The sequence below is a fragment of the Atractosteus spatula genome, chromosome 6, assembly GCF_055471065.1.
Source record: "Atractosteus spatula isolate fAtrSpa1 chromosome 6, fAtrSpa1.hap1, whole genome shotgun sequence".
In the NCBI taxonomy this organism is placed as follows: domain Eukaryota; kingdom Metazoa; phylum Chordata; class Actinopteri; order Semionotiformes; family Lepisosteidae; genus Atractosteus; species Atractosteus spatula.
The window spans coordinates 19,751,379-19,768,121 of NC_142711.1; the positions used below are offsets into that span (position 1 = coordinate 19,751,379).

Consider the following 16,743-nt stretch of genomic DNA (forward strand, 5'->3'; position numbering starts at 1 on the left):
TCTCAGCTCGTACTGGACTCTGTCCTGAGTGTGGCTTTGAGTCAGAAACCAGGCGAGTGAAACCACAATCTACAGGGATGCTACGAATAAAGGAGGCAAGTACCCAGTATCCCACAGACACTGGGGGCAGTGGGATGGGCCCCATCACAGGGAGGACATGGAGACCGCATACAAACTCCACACAGACAGCACCCCAGGAACTGAACCCAGGGCCCCAGCGCTGTGAGGCAGCAACGCTAACCCGTGCTGCCCTGCCGCCTGTATTTCAAAACCGAAAACAGGAAATACATGTCAGAAAAGCGCTTAAGGCAGGGGCAGAATCTACAAAGCTTGGAAGCTGTTCCTAGAATGGGTGAGCAGTAGATTATAGAGCAATAAGTCAGATGTTTATTCAATGTAATGGAAACTATTACAACTGAACTAGAGGATCACCTACAGTATATGGCCGATATCCTAGGAAAAACTCATCATGGATTTAGAAAAGGTAGGTCTCACCTAAATAAACAATGGATACACACAAGGCATCATCAAAAGCTTTCTAAAAATACTAGGTTCCCCATAACAGAGAATTGGATTTTAAAAAGAAAACAGTCAAGATAAGGGGTAAATGCTGCACCTGCGAGAATATTATTAATGGAGAACCAGAGAGACCTGTACTAGGGTCACCGATTTATATAGTTGACCTTCTAGATTCTAGAACAGTCGGCGAGTCCAGTTTGCAGATCATACCAAACTAAGACTATTAGCAAACTTGGAAAATATGTAGATAAAATTCAAGACTGAGCAAACCATTCATGACATTTTATGCAGACAAGAGGAAAAGACATAGAAGCACATTTAAAACAGAGAACAGGAGGCACTTCTTTACACAAAGGGTGGTGGGTGTGTGAACCAAACTGCTCAGCAACATTGTTGAAGCCAATACCCTCACTTTCCTGAAACGGGCTGGGTAACCTGTACTTCAAACAATTACTACTAAACGGACTTGACTGGCCAAATGCCCTCCTCTCTTTTGCGAACCCGTTTGCAAGATTTCAGCTGATCCTATTTTTGTGTCCAACTCCGAGGGAGAGGATAGAGAACTTTTTGCCTTTAGATCAACCAGCACAACCACATTCTAGCCAAATCTCACCAGATCAACAGTTATCACGTCTGGGTCTGCTCAGCTGTGGGATGGGTGGGAGATCTCCGAGGAAAGCCTTGCGGTTGATTTTCTAATGGTTGCAATCAACCAGCATGGCCTCTGGTCCAGAATTGGCCAGTGCCCCAGTATGGTGACCAGTGACACTGTAGTGTAGTAGATGGTGGCATTCACATGTTGACCTCAGGGTCCTGACTGCTAGTCATTACAGACCCAGGACACTCTGAAAGAGCAGGCAGTTAACAGATCTCTGCACTGGAGCCACTGGTGCAGGAGGGGGCTGTGTCTCCCAGGTGGGGCCGCCAGTGCAGGAGGGGGCTGTGTGTCTCCCAGATGGAGCCGCACTCAATTAGGGGTGGATGTGTCCCCTCCTATATGTGAAGGGCTTTTGGATCCTTAACAGTCAAAGAAGCTATAGAAATGTAAAGGAAGGACTTGCAAATGAACCCATCTTATTTGAAACCCCTTGCTTTTTTCTGGAAGCCTGGTAATTGTTCAATGTTTAGGTAGACAGGCACCCTAAATTCCCTTACAAAATCTTTAAACTGCAACAAATTCCCTTAAGAGATGCAGGATTTAAACAAATTCCCTGCTAATCCCCTAAAATGTTTTTAAACCCATAAAAGCAGACTTAGGACATTTGGAAAACAGAGCCATGAACCTAGGCTTTAAAAACATCTTTATTTATAAAAAATTGTATTGCCTGTTACATATGCCACTGAAATTATCCAACTTACATGAGTGTAGGCAGACAGTTTAATTAGTATTGCAACAACCAAGAAACAGAAAACTGATTGCAGTCTTAATTAAAAATGCAATTAAGAGATGTGATTTGTCTTATTTAAAAGAAATTAGTGGTAAATGTTTTATTTAAAAAATGTAGTGTAGATTTTAACCAACACCTCCCCACTAAGAATTTTCCCACAGAAACAAAATACATCAGAAGATACAAAAATTAAAACATAATGGAATATTTAGTTAAAATGTGCTTTTTCTTCAACTATTTCCAAGACCTGGCTCGTCTCTATCTGGTGTGGACAAGGAGTTCCTGATATGAGCACACCAAGATGAATGGCCCGTTTCTCTCTGACAGTCACCCTGCAGCCCAGCATGGCCTGTCTCTCTCTCACACACACACAATCACCCACCCTGCAGTCCAGCGTGGCCTGTCTCTCTCTCTCTCACACACACAATCACCCACCCTGCAGTCCAGCGTGGCCTGTCTCTCTCACACACACAAACACCCACCCTGCAGTCCAGCGTGGCCTGTCTCTCACACACACAAACACCCACCCTGCAGTCCAGCGTGGCCTGTCTCTCTCACACACACACAAACACCCACCCTGCAGTCCAGCGTGGCCTGTCTCTCTCACACACAGACAATCACCCACTCTGCAGTCCAGCGTGGCCTGTCTCTCTCTCTCTCACACACACACTCACCCACCCTGCAGCCCAGCGTGGCCTGTCTCTCTCTCTCTCTCACACACACACACACACCCACCCTGCAGCCCAGCGTGGCCTGCCTCTCTCTCTCTCACACACACACCCACCCTGCAGCCCAGCGTGGCCTGTCTCTCTCTCTCTCACACACACACCCACCCTGCAGCCCAGCGTGGCCTGTCTCTCTCTCTCTCTCACACACACACACAATCACCCACTCTGCAGTCCAGCGTGGCCTGTCTCTCTCTCTCTCTCACACACACTCACCCACTCTGCAGCCCAGCGTGGCCTGTCTCTCTCTCTCTCACACACACACACCCACCCTGCAGCCCAGCGTGGCCTGTCACACACACACACACACACACACACACACAATCACACAATCACCCACTCTGCAGTCCAGCGTGGCCTGTCTCATCCTGCTCATCACAGTACCTTTCCTTTTTAAAACTCTGCAATGCTTTATTTCCAGATCTCTGACAGGGGCTTCACAGAAACCACGTCTGGTGTATCTCAGTTTAATTTCTACTGAATTACTCAATTTAACAGCAGTGCTGGCTTTAAACAGAATCATGTTAACAAGTAATATCGGATTAATCAGAGTTCAAAAGCACCACAGATGAGTTTTTCGTGACAATTATAGACAGGAAGCAAGATCACGATTGTAAGGCCTTTTAAGAAAACAAAAATTAACTTCTCAAACGAGCTCAAGAGTCTCTCACAATCACAGGTTTGCTCCACTGCATCGAGACAGGGGCTCCCAGTCCGTGTCCTGGGGAGCCCCGCGCCTGCTGGGCTTTGCTCTGGCTGAGCTCGTTACTTAAATTGGTTCTATAAACCCCCGCCCCCTCCCAGTTGAGATCTCTTTCAAGGAGCGTTAGTTACAGAGGTGACCTCCAAAGCGGACTTCCAAAAGAGCTGAAGACAAGAGTTAGAATGAAACCCCACTGCTATTTGTGGGCTCAGCCACAAAACAGGGCGCTCAGTTGGAACAAAGCCCCACAGGTGTGAGGGGGGCACCCCCAGAGAAACTGCGCCGCGCCACCCTCCAGTCCCGGAAATCACCAGCCCTCTCTCATTCCCGCGGGAAGAGTGAGGGGGTCGGGTCCGCCTTGCTCCCGTCGTCCTCGGGGTCCCGAGACCGGATCGCTCCGCACCGGGGCAGCCCCCGCAGCCTGGGGGCCTCGGCTGAACCCCCCCCCACACACACACACAAACTGGGCTTGGGGCTCTCACCGGGCCTCAAGCTTCACATTGTACTGGGAGGGCTTCTCAAGGCACTGGGCCAATGCCCCCGGCCCGCGGGGTTTCGTCCCGGTAAAAACACCGGCAGAGACCTTCATGCCGGGAACACAGAGGCACGGGGGGGGGGGGGGGGGGTTTCGGAGAGCTGAAAACGCCTGCTTTCCTCGGGACAGGCTCGGAGCATGGACACACCACCCTGGGACCGACCCCGCCAGCGCCTCCAGCCCCGACTGAGAAACGCGAGATCGGAGCTCCGACCCGGAATTAAACCGGACTCTGGCCTGCTTGCTGATCCAAACACCACTCCCAGCGTGACGGCCACTTCCCACAATTTATAAATCAGAAGATGGGCAATTAACCCCCAACAAACAGAGTCAGAATATGCCTTTATACGTGGAATCATTGAAATTGTACAGTACCCCCCTTCTCACCCCTCCCATCCCAAACCTACAGACTAACAATACTAAACCAGCTCCTGCCTCCTGTACATATATAAAAGTCAATAATTAGAAAATTAACCAATATATATATAAAATTAAACACACTAGAACTTGGGGCGGAAGTTATTTCAAATCTGTATTTATCTTTCAATGGAAAACAAAAACCATCAACAACAAGAGAAATTAAAAACATTTTTGCTTAAAAAAATAATCTGAATTAAAAGTCTGCCCTGCACTGGTATGAACAACAGCGGGCTCTAGTGTTCAGTGGGAACTGCAGCTTTCAGAGGGCAAACAGAGCACTGTTGAGTCCTTTCTGGAAAACAGCAGAAAAGGAGAAACCTCCAAGAGAAGAGAAAATTGATCGTGCAATAAAAAGAGAATTGAACTGCAGCCCCCCAAAACTCTGACTGACAGACACGATAATCAAAGAGATTTCAAGGGAAGGCTAAAGCAGTAGCAGACATGGCCTTGCCCTTCAGTGTGCTTTGCTACTAGAGACTGACGTTAGCGACTTTACAAGAGGTGCAGCTGTCACACGCCCATAGATGTGTTACTGAAGGCAATAGCAGACCTGGCTAATGTGCCAACTCAAGAGAGAAACATTGTGGTCCCCAAAACAGAACGAACAGATCAAAAGAACAGAAATAATCATGGAAGAAAGGGAAATTCTGTTCATACTGAGGTATGAAGGTACAGACAACTAGAATCAAAACTCATGAGAATGGACAATCCCTGCCATTGCTACTACCTATAACAATTATAAAGTAATGGACACTGCTGTGCGTTTGCCCTCATTCGATGACTGACAACAGGAGACTAGCAGGTCCTAGCTACAGAAATAAATGATTGTCTCAAGAGAATTACTCTAAATAGCCTAATAAAATTGAAGCCGAAGATTGAGAATTCGAAAGTGAGTGTTCTCTCTCCTGTACGAATCCGGGACATTTTTACATAGCAGTGCGTTGCTGATCTCCAGGCAGGGAGCAAACAAACTCATCTGGGACTGGATATTTGACGAAACTGGCTGCGGCAACGATGGTGCATTCTGGGTGTTCTCCCCGCCCCCCCCCCAAAAGAATGACTAATGTCAAGTCTAAAATTGAACCGATAGGACGAGCACTCACATGCTCAATTATTATTGAAACTAAGCAGCACAATCTCCGGCCCCCCTGCGATGATGCGAGTCTGCCACGGTCAACTCCGGGTCACTTCGTTCAGAAAGAGAAGGAGACAGCGAAAGAGAGGGAGGGGTGATTTCCAGTCGTCCGCATTGCTATTCTGTATCCCTCCGTTACCGGCAATGAGAGGGGATTAATGGGTCTCTCCTGGCCAGACAAATGATCAGTTTTTCTGTCGGGGGGAGAGGGGAAAAAAAAGCTTTGTTAGCAAACCAAGTCAGGATAATGACATGTTCAAACAAGAAATCTTTCTGGGGCTTATAACGGACTTCCAACAGACTGAAGCGACTGCCGTTGGAAAACTAAAGGGAGAGGGAAGTCGTACAGGAGCAGCGACAAATGTTATTTTAAAAGGGGGTACAATTAGGCACATTCTTAATGTCGAGAATAATAAAATGAGATGGGCAGTCCATGATCTGGACCTGTCTTGAGCAGGGAAGACTAGGAGGAGACCCGATACAAGTGTTCACAAGGGTGCTGATACAGGCAACACAGTGAACTTCTGCAGGAGGACACTGAAACATTAAAATGCATCTTAAAAAAAACAGATGGATGAGATTCTAGTACTAACAATTAGGAATCTAGCAGATCACCTAGGACACTACGGTGTATTAAGTGCAGAGGTTCACGTCTAAGCCAAGTGGAACTGGGTCTCTATAGAGAGGCAATACACCAAGCAACACCAGGGCTTGACGGGCATGCACTTGGCCAGGTGTACCTCATCACTGTTAACAGTGCCACCGGGTGGCTGGCCTGTGAACTTTTCATGTTGTCTGTGTGCCTGACACCTCAACTGAGCTGTGGGATAAGGGCGAACAAGTCAATAGGCCTCCCTGCTGGATCAAGCCTGTATAGGACTACAAAACAGTACCAGCTGACTTAAATGGGAATTTCCCAAATCTGGGGGCTTAAGAGGAAAAGTACCTGGCACTGGATAGCCAAACACCATGACTGCACGCACCCAAACACACAAGTTAAAGATGTGTTAGTAAATGAGTCAACAGTTACATGAAGTTAGATATGACCTAGTATTAGTATCACAGAGAGAGGGGTTAATACAGTCCAGACACACTGACTGGACACTACAGTACATTAACACTGCACTGAGAGAGAGGGGTTAATACAGTACAGACACACTGACTGGACACTACAGGACATTAACACTGCACAGAGAGAGAGGGGTTAATACAGTACAGGCACACTGACTGGACACTACAGTACATTAACACTGCACTGAGAGAGAGGGGTTAATACAGAAACACTGACTGGACACTATAGTACATTAACACTGCACAGAGAGAGAGAGGGGTTAATACAGACACACTAACTGGACACTACAGTACATTAACACTGCACAGAGAGAGAGGGGGGTTTATACAGACACACTAACTGGACACTACAGTACATTAACACTGCACAGAGAGAGAAAGGGGTTAATACAGTACAGACACTGACACGACAGAGGGTGACCATGAGTGAGCAATGTGCTGGCGTACTGATGACATACCATGCTGACACATGCAGTGCAAGGAAAGGTTAGTCTAACCATCATAGGAGTCAACCAGAGGGAGAGAGCCCTTACTGCCCCCACCATACACACCACCCTGAGAGTGAGACAGCGGAGAGAGAGGGAAGGGTCAGCAAACAGAGAAAGAAAGATCAGCAAGTTAGTCCAGGTCCTGAAAATAAAACTGCGTTTGCCACAGTCCCTGCAAGACGGTCAGTACCTGAGCTCTGTGCAAGCCCCACACTTGCAAGAATGTTATATAAAAGTATATGTACATATGGCTCTGACTGGCTGTGTGCATTCAGTATGCAAAGTATGTTAATTATGACTGTGTGCGCCTCTCAAAGTCAAAGCTTCATTGGCTTGAACAATAAATTACAGGATTGGGAAAGCAATAATTAGCAAGATATTCACTAATGGGAACATTAGAGGCTCCCTCAGATCCTCAGGCTGTGACAGAGATCACATAGTGGGCTGCAGCTCTATTGAGTTTCAGGTCAGGTCTGCCCGAGTCCAGTGTCTATGTCCAGGCTGTGGTCACTCTTTGGGCTGTCAGGACTGGCTCGCCTCACTGTGTCCAGTGTGATCATGCCTGTACCTGTATAGTGTCCCGATCAGACAGGTCAATGGAGCGCTCCAGAGTATGGGTCCGGTCTCTCTGGTCCAGTGTGGAATAGGCATCTGAGAGAGAGAGAGAGGGAATGGGGCACACATATCAACAGAGGGAGGAAGTGAGAGAAATAATGGAGAACAAGGGAATTAGTCTTTCTGACTCACCTGGTCCCATGTCATTCAAGGGGATCATGTCTCTGTCCCTGTCCCTCTTCTCTCCTGCGGATGACCCAACACAAGTGTCACACACACACCTATACCTGCTCAGCTATTTGCAAACTGACAAGCTTTAATTCAATGGGGCAGCAGAAACACCCAACAGAAGGAGATACCCGTCACCTTGTGGAGCCCCCACGACAAGAAACGGAGGAGTCCAGCAAACAGTCAGGCGACAATCTGCGCCAAAATCCCACAGCTTCCCCTCTCAATTACAGGACCGCGGCGTCACGGTGACCGACGTTACCTCCTCTGTCGATGAGGGGCAGGGTGCTGTCCTCGTATCCTGCGTTGTTGTTCCGGGTCGCCTGGGGGGTCAGGGTCACCATGAAGTCGGTCTTCTTCCAGCCGTCCTTCTCCAGGGGGCGCCGCAGCTCCTTATAGCCCCACACCGTCTGCAGGACCTGCCCCGCCCCTCTCACCTCTCGGTCGGACCGGTTTCTGCAACGAGAGGGCAGGCCCAGCCCCGTCACCAAGAGCAAACTGGACAGAAGGAGCGCAGTCATGGACGCAGCCCGTCACGCCTGCCCTAGTTCACTACAGTCCCACTGCCTCCAACTAAACAGCTGAATCTCGTTAACTTTTGCTAACTTGCCAGCAGCTCTATCACCCTGCAGCTCCCAGCTGGCAGCCCCCTGGAGCTCAGCAGGAGGGAGCCTGGTCAGTACCTGGAGGGGAGACTCCTGGGAAAGCTAAGGCTGTTGCTGGAAGAGGTGTTAGAGGGGCCACTCACCCTGCGGTCTGTGTGAGCCCTAATGCCCCATTATAGTGACGGGGTCACTACACTGTAAGGCACCGTCATTCGGATAAGAAGTAAAACCGTAGTCCTGACTCCCTGGGGTCAGTAAAAATCTCGGGGTGTTTCTCAAAGAGTAGGGGTGTGACCCTGGTGTCCTGGCCAAATATCCCCCAGGCCTTCACCCATCATGGCCTCCTAATAATCCCCATCTCTGAACTGGTCTCATCACTCTGCTCTCCTCCACACTGAGAGCTGGTGTGTGGTGAGTGTTCTGGCGCACTATGGCTGCCGTCGCATCATCCAGGTGGGCCTGCACACTGGGGGTGGTGGAGGGGATGTTCAGTGTCTGTAAAGCGCTGAGTGGAGTTGTCCAGAAAAACATTATACACTTATAAGGAATCACTAATTATAAAGCTTTGAGGCTTGGATTCTTGTATCCTGTCCCCTCCATGATTTCTCTGTCTCAAAGTCTAGCCCACAGACTTCTTCAGAATCAAAAGTGAAACTGGAACCAGAGGATACAACTGGAAGCCACGCAGAAGAGCATTTAAACCTGACAATAGGAGGCACTTTACACAAGCGGTGGTGGGAGTGTGGAACAAGCTGCCAAACCACTGTGTTGAACCCACAGTTCTGATCCCGTCCTGCTGAACCTCACCCCAGTGAGCCCCACAACATTACCAACACCTCATCCTGAGCTCACCCACCCCCCTCGCCCCAGGTCGCCCTGCCCCACCCCCTCACCCGTCCTTGTTGATCAGCACCAGCTTCTCGATGCCACCGGCCTGTCGCAGCGTCTTGGCGCCCTCCAGGTTCCTGACTAGCACCTCGTTGAGCGTGCTGAGGATGGACACGATGGTCTCCTCGGAGAGAGCCTTGGCCGGCTGCTGCTGGCCGCCCGGGAGGTTAGAAACGAGGTTGGGAACAGCGTGCCTCCCTGAAAAGAGAGAGGGGGGGGGTTAACCCTCTAATCCAGAGAGAACACTGGTTGCTGAGTACACACTGGGAGAGAGAGAGGACCAAGGCTGTGGGGTGAGACAGGGCTGCAGCCCGAGCCCAACACTGTTCAATATCTATATCAATGAATTAGAAGGAATGTTGGAGCAGTCTGCAGCTCCTGGTCTCACACTACACGACACAGAAATCAAGTTCCTGCGCTATGCAGATGACCTGGTCCTGCTGTCGCCCACAGAACCTGGCACTGCTGGAGCAGTACTGTCAGACCTGGGCACTGCTGGAGCAGTACTGTCAGACCTGGGCACTGCTGGAGCAGTACTGTCAGACCTGGGCACTGCTGGAGCAGTACTGTCAGACCTGGGCACTGCTGGAGCAGTACTGTCAGACCTGGGCCCTGACAGTCAATCTGGACAAGACCAGAGTTATGGTTTTCCAGAAGAAAGCCAGACCTCAAGGAAATAGGTACAAATTCACACTCAACAACACATTGGAGCACACACCCAGCTACACATCTCGGTCTCACCTTCAGCTCATCTGGGAGTTTTGACCTGGCAGTGAAGGAACTGAGGGAGGTTGCTTTCTACGCAATAAGAAGGCTCTTCAACATAAACCCACCAACAAGAATCTGGCTCAAAATATTTGAAAGTGTAATCCAACCCATTGCCATATACGGCAGTGAAGTGTGGGGTCCCCTCACAGACCAGGATTACACTCAGTGGGACAAACACCCCACAGAAACGCCTAACAACGGGTGCAGTGCCGAATTAGGCCAGTACCCACTATTGATAAACATACAAAAAAGAGTATTAAAGTATTGGCTACACCTAAAAAACAGCAACTAAAATTCCTACCACCACAAAGCCCTGCTGAGCCAAGAGCTTAGCCCAAAACATAGCCCCCTGAGCCAGCTGGTCCTGAGGCTCAATGACCCAAGCCATGCCAACACCAGCCAGCCTCAGGACAGCACTGCTAGAGCATCAAAACTCAGACTCAACCACATCACAGATCAAACAGCAATATCTCACACACTGGGACACACACAAACTGGAATGCTACAGAACCCTAAACAGACTAGCCGAATATTTGACCAAGATAAGAAACAGCAAAAGGAAACAGACCCTGACGAAATACAGGCTCAGTGACCACAGCCTGGCCATAGAAACTGGGCGACACAGGCAGACCTGGCTGTCCAGAGAGGACAGGCTGTGCTCCCACTGCCAGCGGGGAGAAATAGAGACAGAAGTGCACTTCCCACTGCACTGTGACAGATACTCTGGGATTAGAGAATCATTCTTCCCTAAATTCAGAAATCTAATCCCCGAGTTCCCAAACCTGCCAGAATCACAACGGGTCCCAATCCTACTGGGAGAAGGAGGAGGGAACTCAGTTGAACTGGCAGCCCAGTATGTGATCCCCTGTCACAGCCTGAGGAACAGCAAGTCTGTCTCCCAATAATGCTCAATATGTTTACAGTACATGTAAATATTTTATGATGTGTCTTTGTTGTAAATGTCTGAAGATTTTATTTAATTTTTTTGTTTCATGTTAATTTTATTTTATTTGCTTTGACAACACTGACTGTACCCACCGGTCATGCTAATAAAGCACCTTGAATTGAATTGAAATTGAGACAGGTTAACCCTCTAATCCAGAGAGCAGACACTGCTGGGTACACACTGGGAGAGAGAGACAGGTTAACCCCCTAATCCAGAGAGCAGACACTGCTGGGTACACACTGGGAGAGAGAGACAGGTTAACCCCCTAATCCAGAGAGCAGACACTGCTGGGTACACACTGGGAGAGAGAGACAGGTTAACCCCCTAATCCAGAGAGCAGACACTGCTGGGTACACACTGGGAGAGAGAGATAGACAGGTTAACCCTCTAGACTGCCAAGGTGGCACTTTGAGAGAAAAAGACACCAGTGGGCACCAGAAATCTAGCAGGTGTGGGACTGAACTGCATGTATGAAGACCCCAGAGTCACAGACCCAAGGGATCCGTTTTCTCCAGAACTATGCAACTATCTGGGATCCAGGGGAACTCCAATGAGCAACGGTTGCACTGTCCAAAGTACAGAAATCCTGCTCGGAAAACTACATTCCTGTAAACCACACAAAAAAATCACTTGCATAACTTTCCTCAGCAGCTACAAATCTGGTTCTAACTAGCCTCCACGTGTCGACAAAACTGTCCAACTTCAAGCGAATTCTGAGCAAAGTGTTCAGTAAGCCAAAGCATGGGGATGCCACTGACGGTCTAGGATTGCCGGTAGATTTACCGATGAGTTCGCGGTTGCGGGTATCGATGGACAAGTTCCTCATGGCCCCAGACATCGCTCTGACTACACGGTCATTGTTGTGAGAAAGAAGCTCTGCAATCAAAGATAGACCCTTCTCCTGGCGCACCATGGACCGGATATACCGCCCATACTGTGGAAGAAAAAGAGAGGTTAATACAGTACATTAACACTGCACCGAGAGAGAGGGGTTAATACAGTCCAGACACACTGACTGGACACTCCAGGACATTAACACTGCACTGAGAGAGAGGGGTTAATACAGTCCAGACACACTGACTGGACACTCCAGGACATTAACACTGCACTGAGAGAGAGGGGTTAATACAGTCCAGACACACTGACTGGACACTACAGGACATTAACACTGCACTGAGAGAGAGGGGTTAATACAGTCCAGACACCCTGACTGGACACTACAGGACATTAACACTGCACTGAGAGAGAGGGGTTAATACAGTCCAGACACACTGACTGGACACTACAGGACATTAACACTGCACTGAGAGAGAGGGGTTAATACAGTCCAGACACCAGATCCACTCACAGTCCAGCGGCCCGCACACAGGTTCTGGATGGCTCCAGCTGCTGCCTCCAGGACCGAGGGGTTCTTGCTCTCCTTCAGCAGGGAGGTGTAGACTCGCACCACCTCTGGCTGGTACAGCAGCTCGTACCCTGGCAGCGAGAGCACGGAAGGGGTTACAAGAGCACGCCCACAGCGAGAAAGACTCCACTATAACCACGCTCCCCGTGCAGCCCAGTTATAGGGTTATCCGTGTGAGGCCTGTCACGTTCCAGGACCTCAACACGGACACCTGCTGGCAGTGGTGAGCAGAACACACCAGAACCACTCTCCCAGCAGGGCTGAGGTGTGTGGTAGTTTATGACTTTACAATTTTAAAAAGCTTTAACGTTGTCACACCTGCAGCTTTTCCTTTAGGCCAACCAGGCTCCTGCATGGCCTCCGGCTCAGCAGAGCCCACTCACCTTTGGCAGGAACGGTCCTCTTTGGAATATCGACAACGTCGGCCGTGGGGTCGTCCACGTCTTTCTTTCCTGGACACAACAGACAACGCGTCAGAAAAACACGCACGGCGGCCAGATGCTAACAGAAACCAGAAGTCCTGCAGTGCCCCGGTCGGAAGAGCTCCAATTAAACGTGAACAAACTGGGCCCACGAGGCCAGTGCAGTCCGCCTGGCAAAGGACAGCTTCAGGGTCGGGGAAAACAATTCACCTGGTCGAGCTCAAATGCGTCAGGCAGGCCCGGCTAGGTCCAGTCCAGCACCAGTGTTAGTATTCATGTTAATTATCGTTTAAGCGTTAAGGCCTGGAAGGCAGCCAAGCAGAGTTTATAAGAGGCTCTTACCTTTGGAAAACCACTCGTCTTTTGAACAGGAGCAGGAGACAGAGAGAGAGAGAAGGGGAGGGTGGACAGGGGTGGAGGGAAAGAGATTTCAGCGTGAGAAACAGCAGTTTACAGCCACCAAAGCTCCCCTTACAAGCCATACCCGAGCAGCTAGAGCAGAGACATCACACAGGACAAGACACGACACCGACCCACTCCAGGGAGAACACCATTACAGACAGCACAGCTGCAGTCAGGCCACACTCACAGCGGATGCAATCGCACTTGACAAACCCAGTACCCTTCTGTATCACCTGCTCTATTCCCGTTATCTGCTCTCACTGCATCTCCTGTCCTGTACTGTAACCATCTGGATCACCCGCTCTGTTACCGCCTCTCGCTGCATCGCCTATCCTGTTACAGTTTATCACCCGCTCTCTCCCGTCTATCCTGTGCCGTAACTCCTCCTTTAATCCCGTTATCTTCCAATTCGCTGCTCCCTGGCCCAGTTTATTATGAATGGATTCACTTGCTACCATAAGGCTGGATTAACTCCAGGCAAGAATGCGCTTGAATTTTTTTAACTAAACCTTACAGAGACTGGTCTCAGAGTATGAGATGTTTAAGGAGTACAGGATGCAGGTGACAAATTTCACACAGAGGGAACTGGGATATGGACAGCATCACTATGATCCGACACTGTGTGACGGACACAGGGGTGCAGTCCAGAGGAACACAGGAGATCAGGGCGGTCCCACCCCTAGTACCTTTGCCCTTCCGGGACCCGAAGCAGCTGCCCTTGGGGGCGGAGCCGGAGGCTGGGCTCTGGCCCGGGGTGCTGTTCTCCTGGAAGCGCTCGGAGCCTGGCACCTCCCGGTGCACATGGTAGGACAGGTTCCTCAGCAGGCACACGCAGTTCTCGATGAGCTGCGGGAGCGAGAGGGGGAGGGGGGGACCGCGTCAGCACAGCCCTGCCTTCCTCACACGAGAGGAGGAGGAGGAGGGCGGCAGGCTCCGGGAGCGGAGGAGCGGCCGCCGAGCGTGGCTGCAGTCCGCCCTACCTTGTTGTCCACCTCCTTGCGGTCGATCTGCGACTGGACGATGTACATCAGCGAGTCCACCAGCCCAGTGCACTCTCGGAGCTTCCGCCGGGCCTCGCTGCGCTCAGAGCTCACGTTCCTGAGATCGGGAGAGGAGGAGAGGACCATGACTCTCGACCGCATGATTCACACGCAGGCGCTTCGGAAAACTGCCTACAGCAACTACCCCCATCCCACTACCTCTCCTTCTCTGGCCTCTCCGTCGTACCTCAGGCAGCCGGCGGTGTTGGTGAGCGCGCTCTCCCACTCCAGGTGGCGCGGCTTGCAGCTTTCCTCCTCCCTCTCCCGCTCCCGCTCCCAGCCGGAGTGCGGCACCATCACCTCGTCCGACAGGGCATGCAGCGCGTGGTCCACGATCTCCATCTTCACCGAGTCGTGGGAGGACAGGTTCCACAGAGTGCCTGGACAGGAAAGAGCGCCGGGAGCTCAGGGGGCTGCTGTCCTCCGAGCAGCCCGCTGGGCACACCTGTAGGTGGGGGCTGTGTCCCAGGCTCACTGCAGCTACGAAGTGGAACAGCGCTTGCCCTTACAGCCACACTGATGAAAACAGGGAGCATATCGGGGACCCAAGAGTGCACCCTCCGTTTTCTACCTGCACAGCTCAATAAGAATCGGTGCCAACAGGCTCGGAGCGGTGGCTCTGTGGCTAAGGATCTGTGCCTGTGACTGGAAGGTTGTCGGTTCAAATCCTGCAGCCAGCAGAGGAATCCTACTCCGTTGGGCCCCTAAGCAAGGCCCTTAACCCCAACTGCTCCAGGGGCGCTGTACAATAGCTGACCCTGCGCTCTGACCCCAAGCTTCTCTCCCTGTCTGTGTGTCTGTGTCTCATGGAGAGCAAGCTGGGGTATGCGAAAAGACGAATTCTTAATGCAAGAAATTGTATAGGGCTAATAAAGCAACATAAAGCAACAACACTTAGGAGAGTTCACAGCACCCCGATCAGCCTGGGGCTCCACCTTTGAGCTACTGCCACCCCTGAAACGGCCTGGTGCGGCGGCCAAGACGATCACCAGGCCGAGTGTGCACGAGGGACCGAGAAACCGCGCTGGAGTACAGCACATGGTTTCAGACACCCCTGGCCCACTGTCGCGACAGTTACCGGTGATGGTGTCAGTGAGGTCCTGGTCATGCGTCTTCCTCAGGAGCCGGATGAGGGCAGGAACCCCGTCGCAGTTCTTGACCGCGATCTTGTTCTCCCCGTCCCGGCCGAAGGAGATGTTCTTCAGCGCCCCGCAGGCGGCCTGGTGCACCTCCTTCTTGGGGTGGTCCAGGAGGCTGACCAGAGCCGGGATCCCCTTCAGCCGCCGCACCTCCGATTTCACCTGCAGGGGGAGAGGACGACAAGAGGATGCGTCAGCCGCGGCGATGCGCTATATTCCCCCCCCACCACTGTGCCCAGCTAAGGAAAAGGCTGGGACGGACACCGTGATGTGTCCAAGCATCATACAGTCCCTCACACTGGACAGCCACTCCAGCACATTGAATTCAGGAGGCGTGTCTGTCCAAGCAGCACCTTCTCCCCTTCCGTGTGCCAGCACAATGCTATTGTCATCGGTCCATTACTCACTCTGTACGGACCTGTCCCCGTGTCCGTCAGTGACCTTGGCTGTTCTCAGCTCGCATTCTTGCAGGTGAGGCTGTGTACACACCTGTCCCTGTGTCTTCTTGACCTTGGCTGCTCTCACCTGGTCACTGCTGCAGGTAAGGCTCTTTATGGACCTGCCCCTGTCTCTCTCAGTGGCCTTGGCTGTTCTAACCTGGTCACTGCTGCAGGTAAGGCTCTGTACAGACCCGTCCCTGTGTCCCCCAGTGGCCTTGGCTGTTCTCACCTGGTCACTGCTGCAGGTAAGGCTCTGTACAGACCTGTCCATGTCTCTCTCAGTGGCCTTGGCTGTTCTAACCTGGTCACTGCTGCAGGTAAGGCTCTGTACACACCTGTCCCTGTGTCCCCCAGTGACCTTGGCTGTTCTCACCTGTCCACTGCTGCAGGTAAGGCTCTGTACAGACCTGTCCCTGCGCCCCCCAGTGACCTTGGCTGTTCTCACCTGGTCATTGCTGCAGGTAAGGCTCTGTACAGACCTGTCCCTGCGCCCCCCCCAGTGACCTGAGCTATTCTCACCTTGTCGTTCTTGTAGGTGAGGTGCTGCAGGAAGGCTGCAGCATTCGACTTGACCGGATCCAGGCGGTAGTTGAGCATGGCGATAACTTCCGGCAGCTCGGGCTGTCTCCAGGTGGGGGGTGGCCCCTTCCTCAAGGTGCTGTCCAAGCTGGCCATGCTGCCCCGCTCTGCCTGCGCCAAGGGGGCGCCCCAGAAATAGGTGTCACCCCCTGTACCCCCCATGTCACCATCCAAGGTGTCCTCATAGCTCCTGAAGGGATACAGGCATGAGTTTGAGAGTTTGTGTGACATACCGGGAGAGGAGTGCGAGAGCAAGGGGTAAGCATGGGCTCACAGATCCCAACTGTGCAGGTCTGGAGGAAATTGCAAAGTATGAAATCTCAGAGAAATTAATGTTGAAAA

At 51.3% G+C, this 16,743-nt stretch overlaps 1 protein-coding gene across 16 annotated transcripts in view; it reads right to left on the reverse strand.

Annotated features, from left to right (window-relative positions):
• Positions 1–1,803: 1,803 nt before the first annotated feature.
• ctnnd1 (catenin delta 1) overlaps positions 1,804–16,743 on the reverse strand; it is a 36,615-nt gene continuing 21,675 nt past the window's right edge. For 7 of the 16 annotated variants that reach the window (XM_088918498.1, XM_088918499.1, XM_088918497.1 and 4 more), the window contains 15 exons: positions 16,342–16,591; positions 15,322–15,544; positions 14,431–14,623; positions 14,184–14,301; positions 13,890–14,049; positions 13,144–13,161; positions 12,763–12,831; positions 12,323–12,450; positions 11,758–11,908; positions 9,266–9,458; positions 8,030–8,223; positions 7,732–7,785; positions 7,553–7,635; positions 6,955–7,051; positions 1,804–5,619 (listed from right to left, as the gene is read on the reverse strand). In XM_088918498.1, coding sequence (XP_088774624.1) covers positions 6,989–7,051; positions 7,553–7,635; positions 7,732–7,785; positions 8,030–8,223; positions 9,266–9,458; positions 11,758–11,908; positions 12,323–12,450; positions 12,763–12,831; positions 13,144–13,161; positions 13,890–14,049; positions 14,184–14,301; positions 14,431–14,623; positions 15,322–15,544; positions 16,342–16,591 — 1,897 coding nt within the window. In that variant the 3' untranslated portion in view covers positions 1,804–5,619; positions 6,955–6,988. The remainder of the gene's footprint in view (positions 5,620–6,954; positions 7,052–7,552; positions 7,636–7,731; positions 7,786–8,029; positions 8,224–9,265; positions 9,459–11,757; positions 11,909–12,322; positions 12,451–12,762; positions 12,832–13,143; positions 13,162–13,889; positions 14,050–14,183; positions 14,302–14,430; positions 14,624–15,321; positions 15,545–16,341; positions 16,592–16,743) is intronic. The other 9 variants (XM_088918503.1, XM_088918504.1, XM_088918505.1 and 6 more) reach the window with 3 other exon arrangements.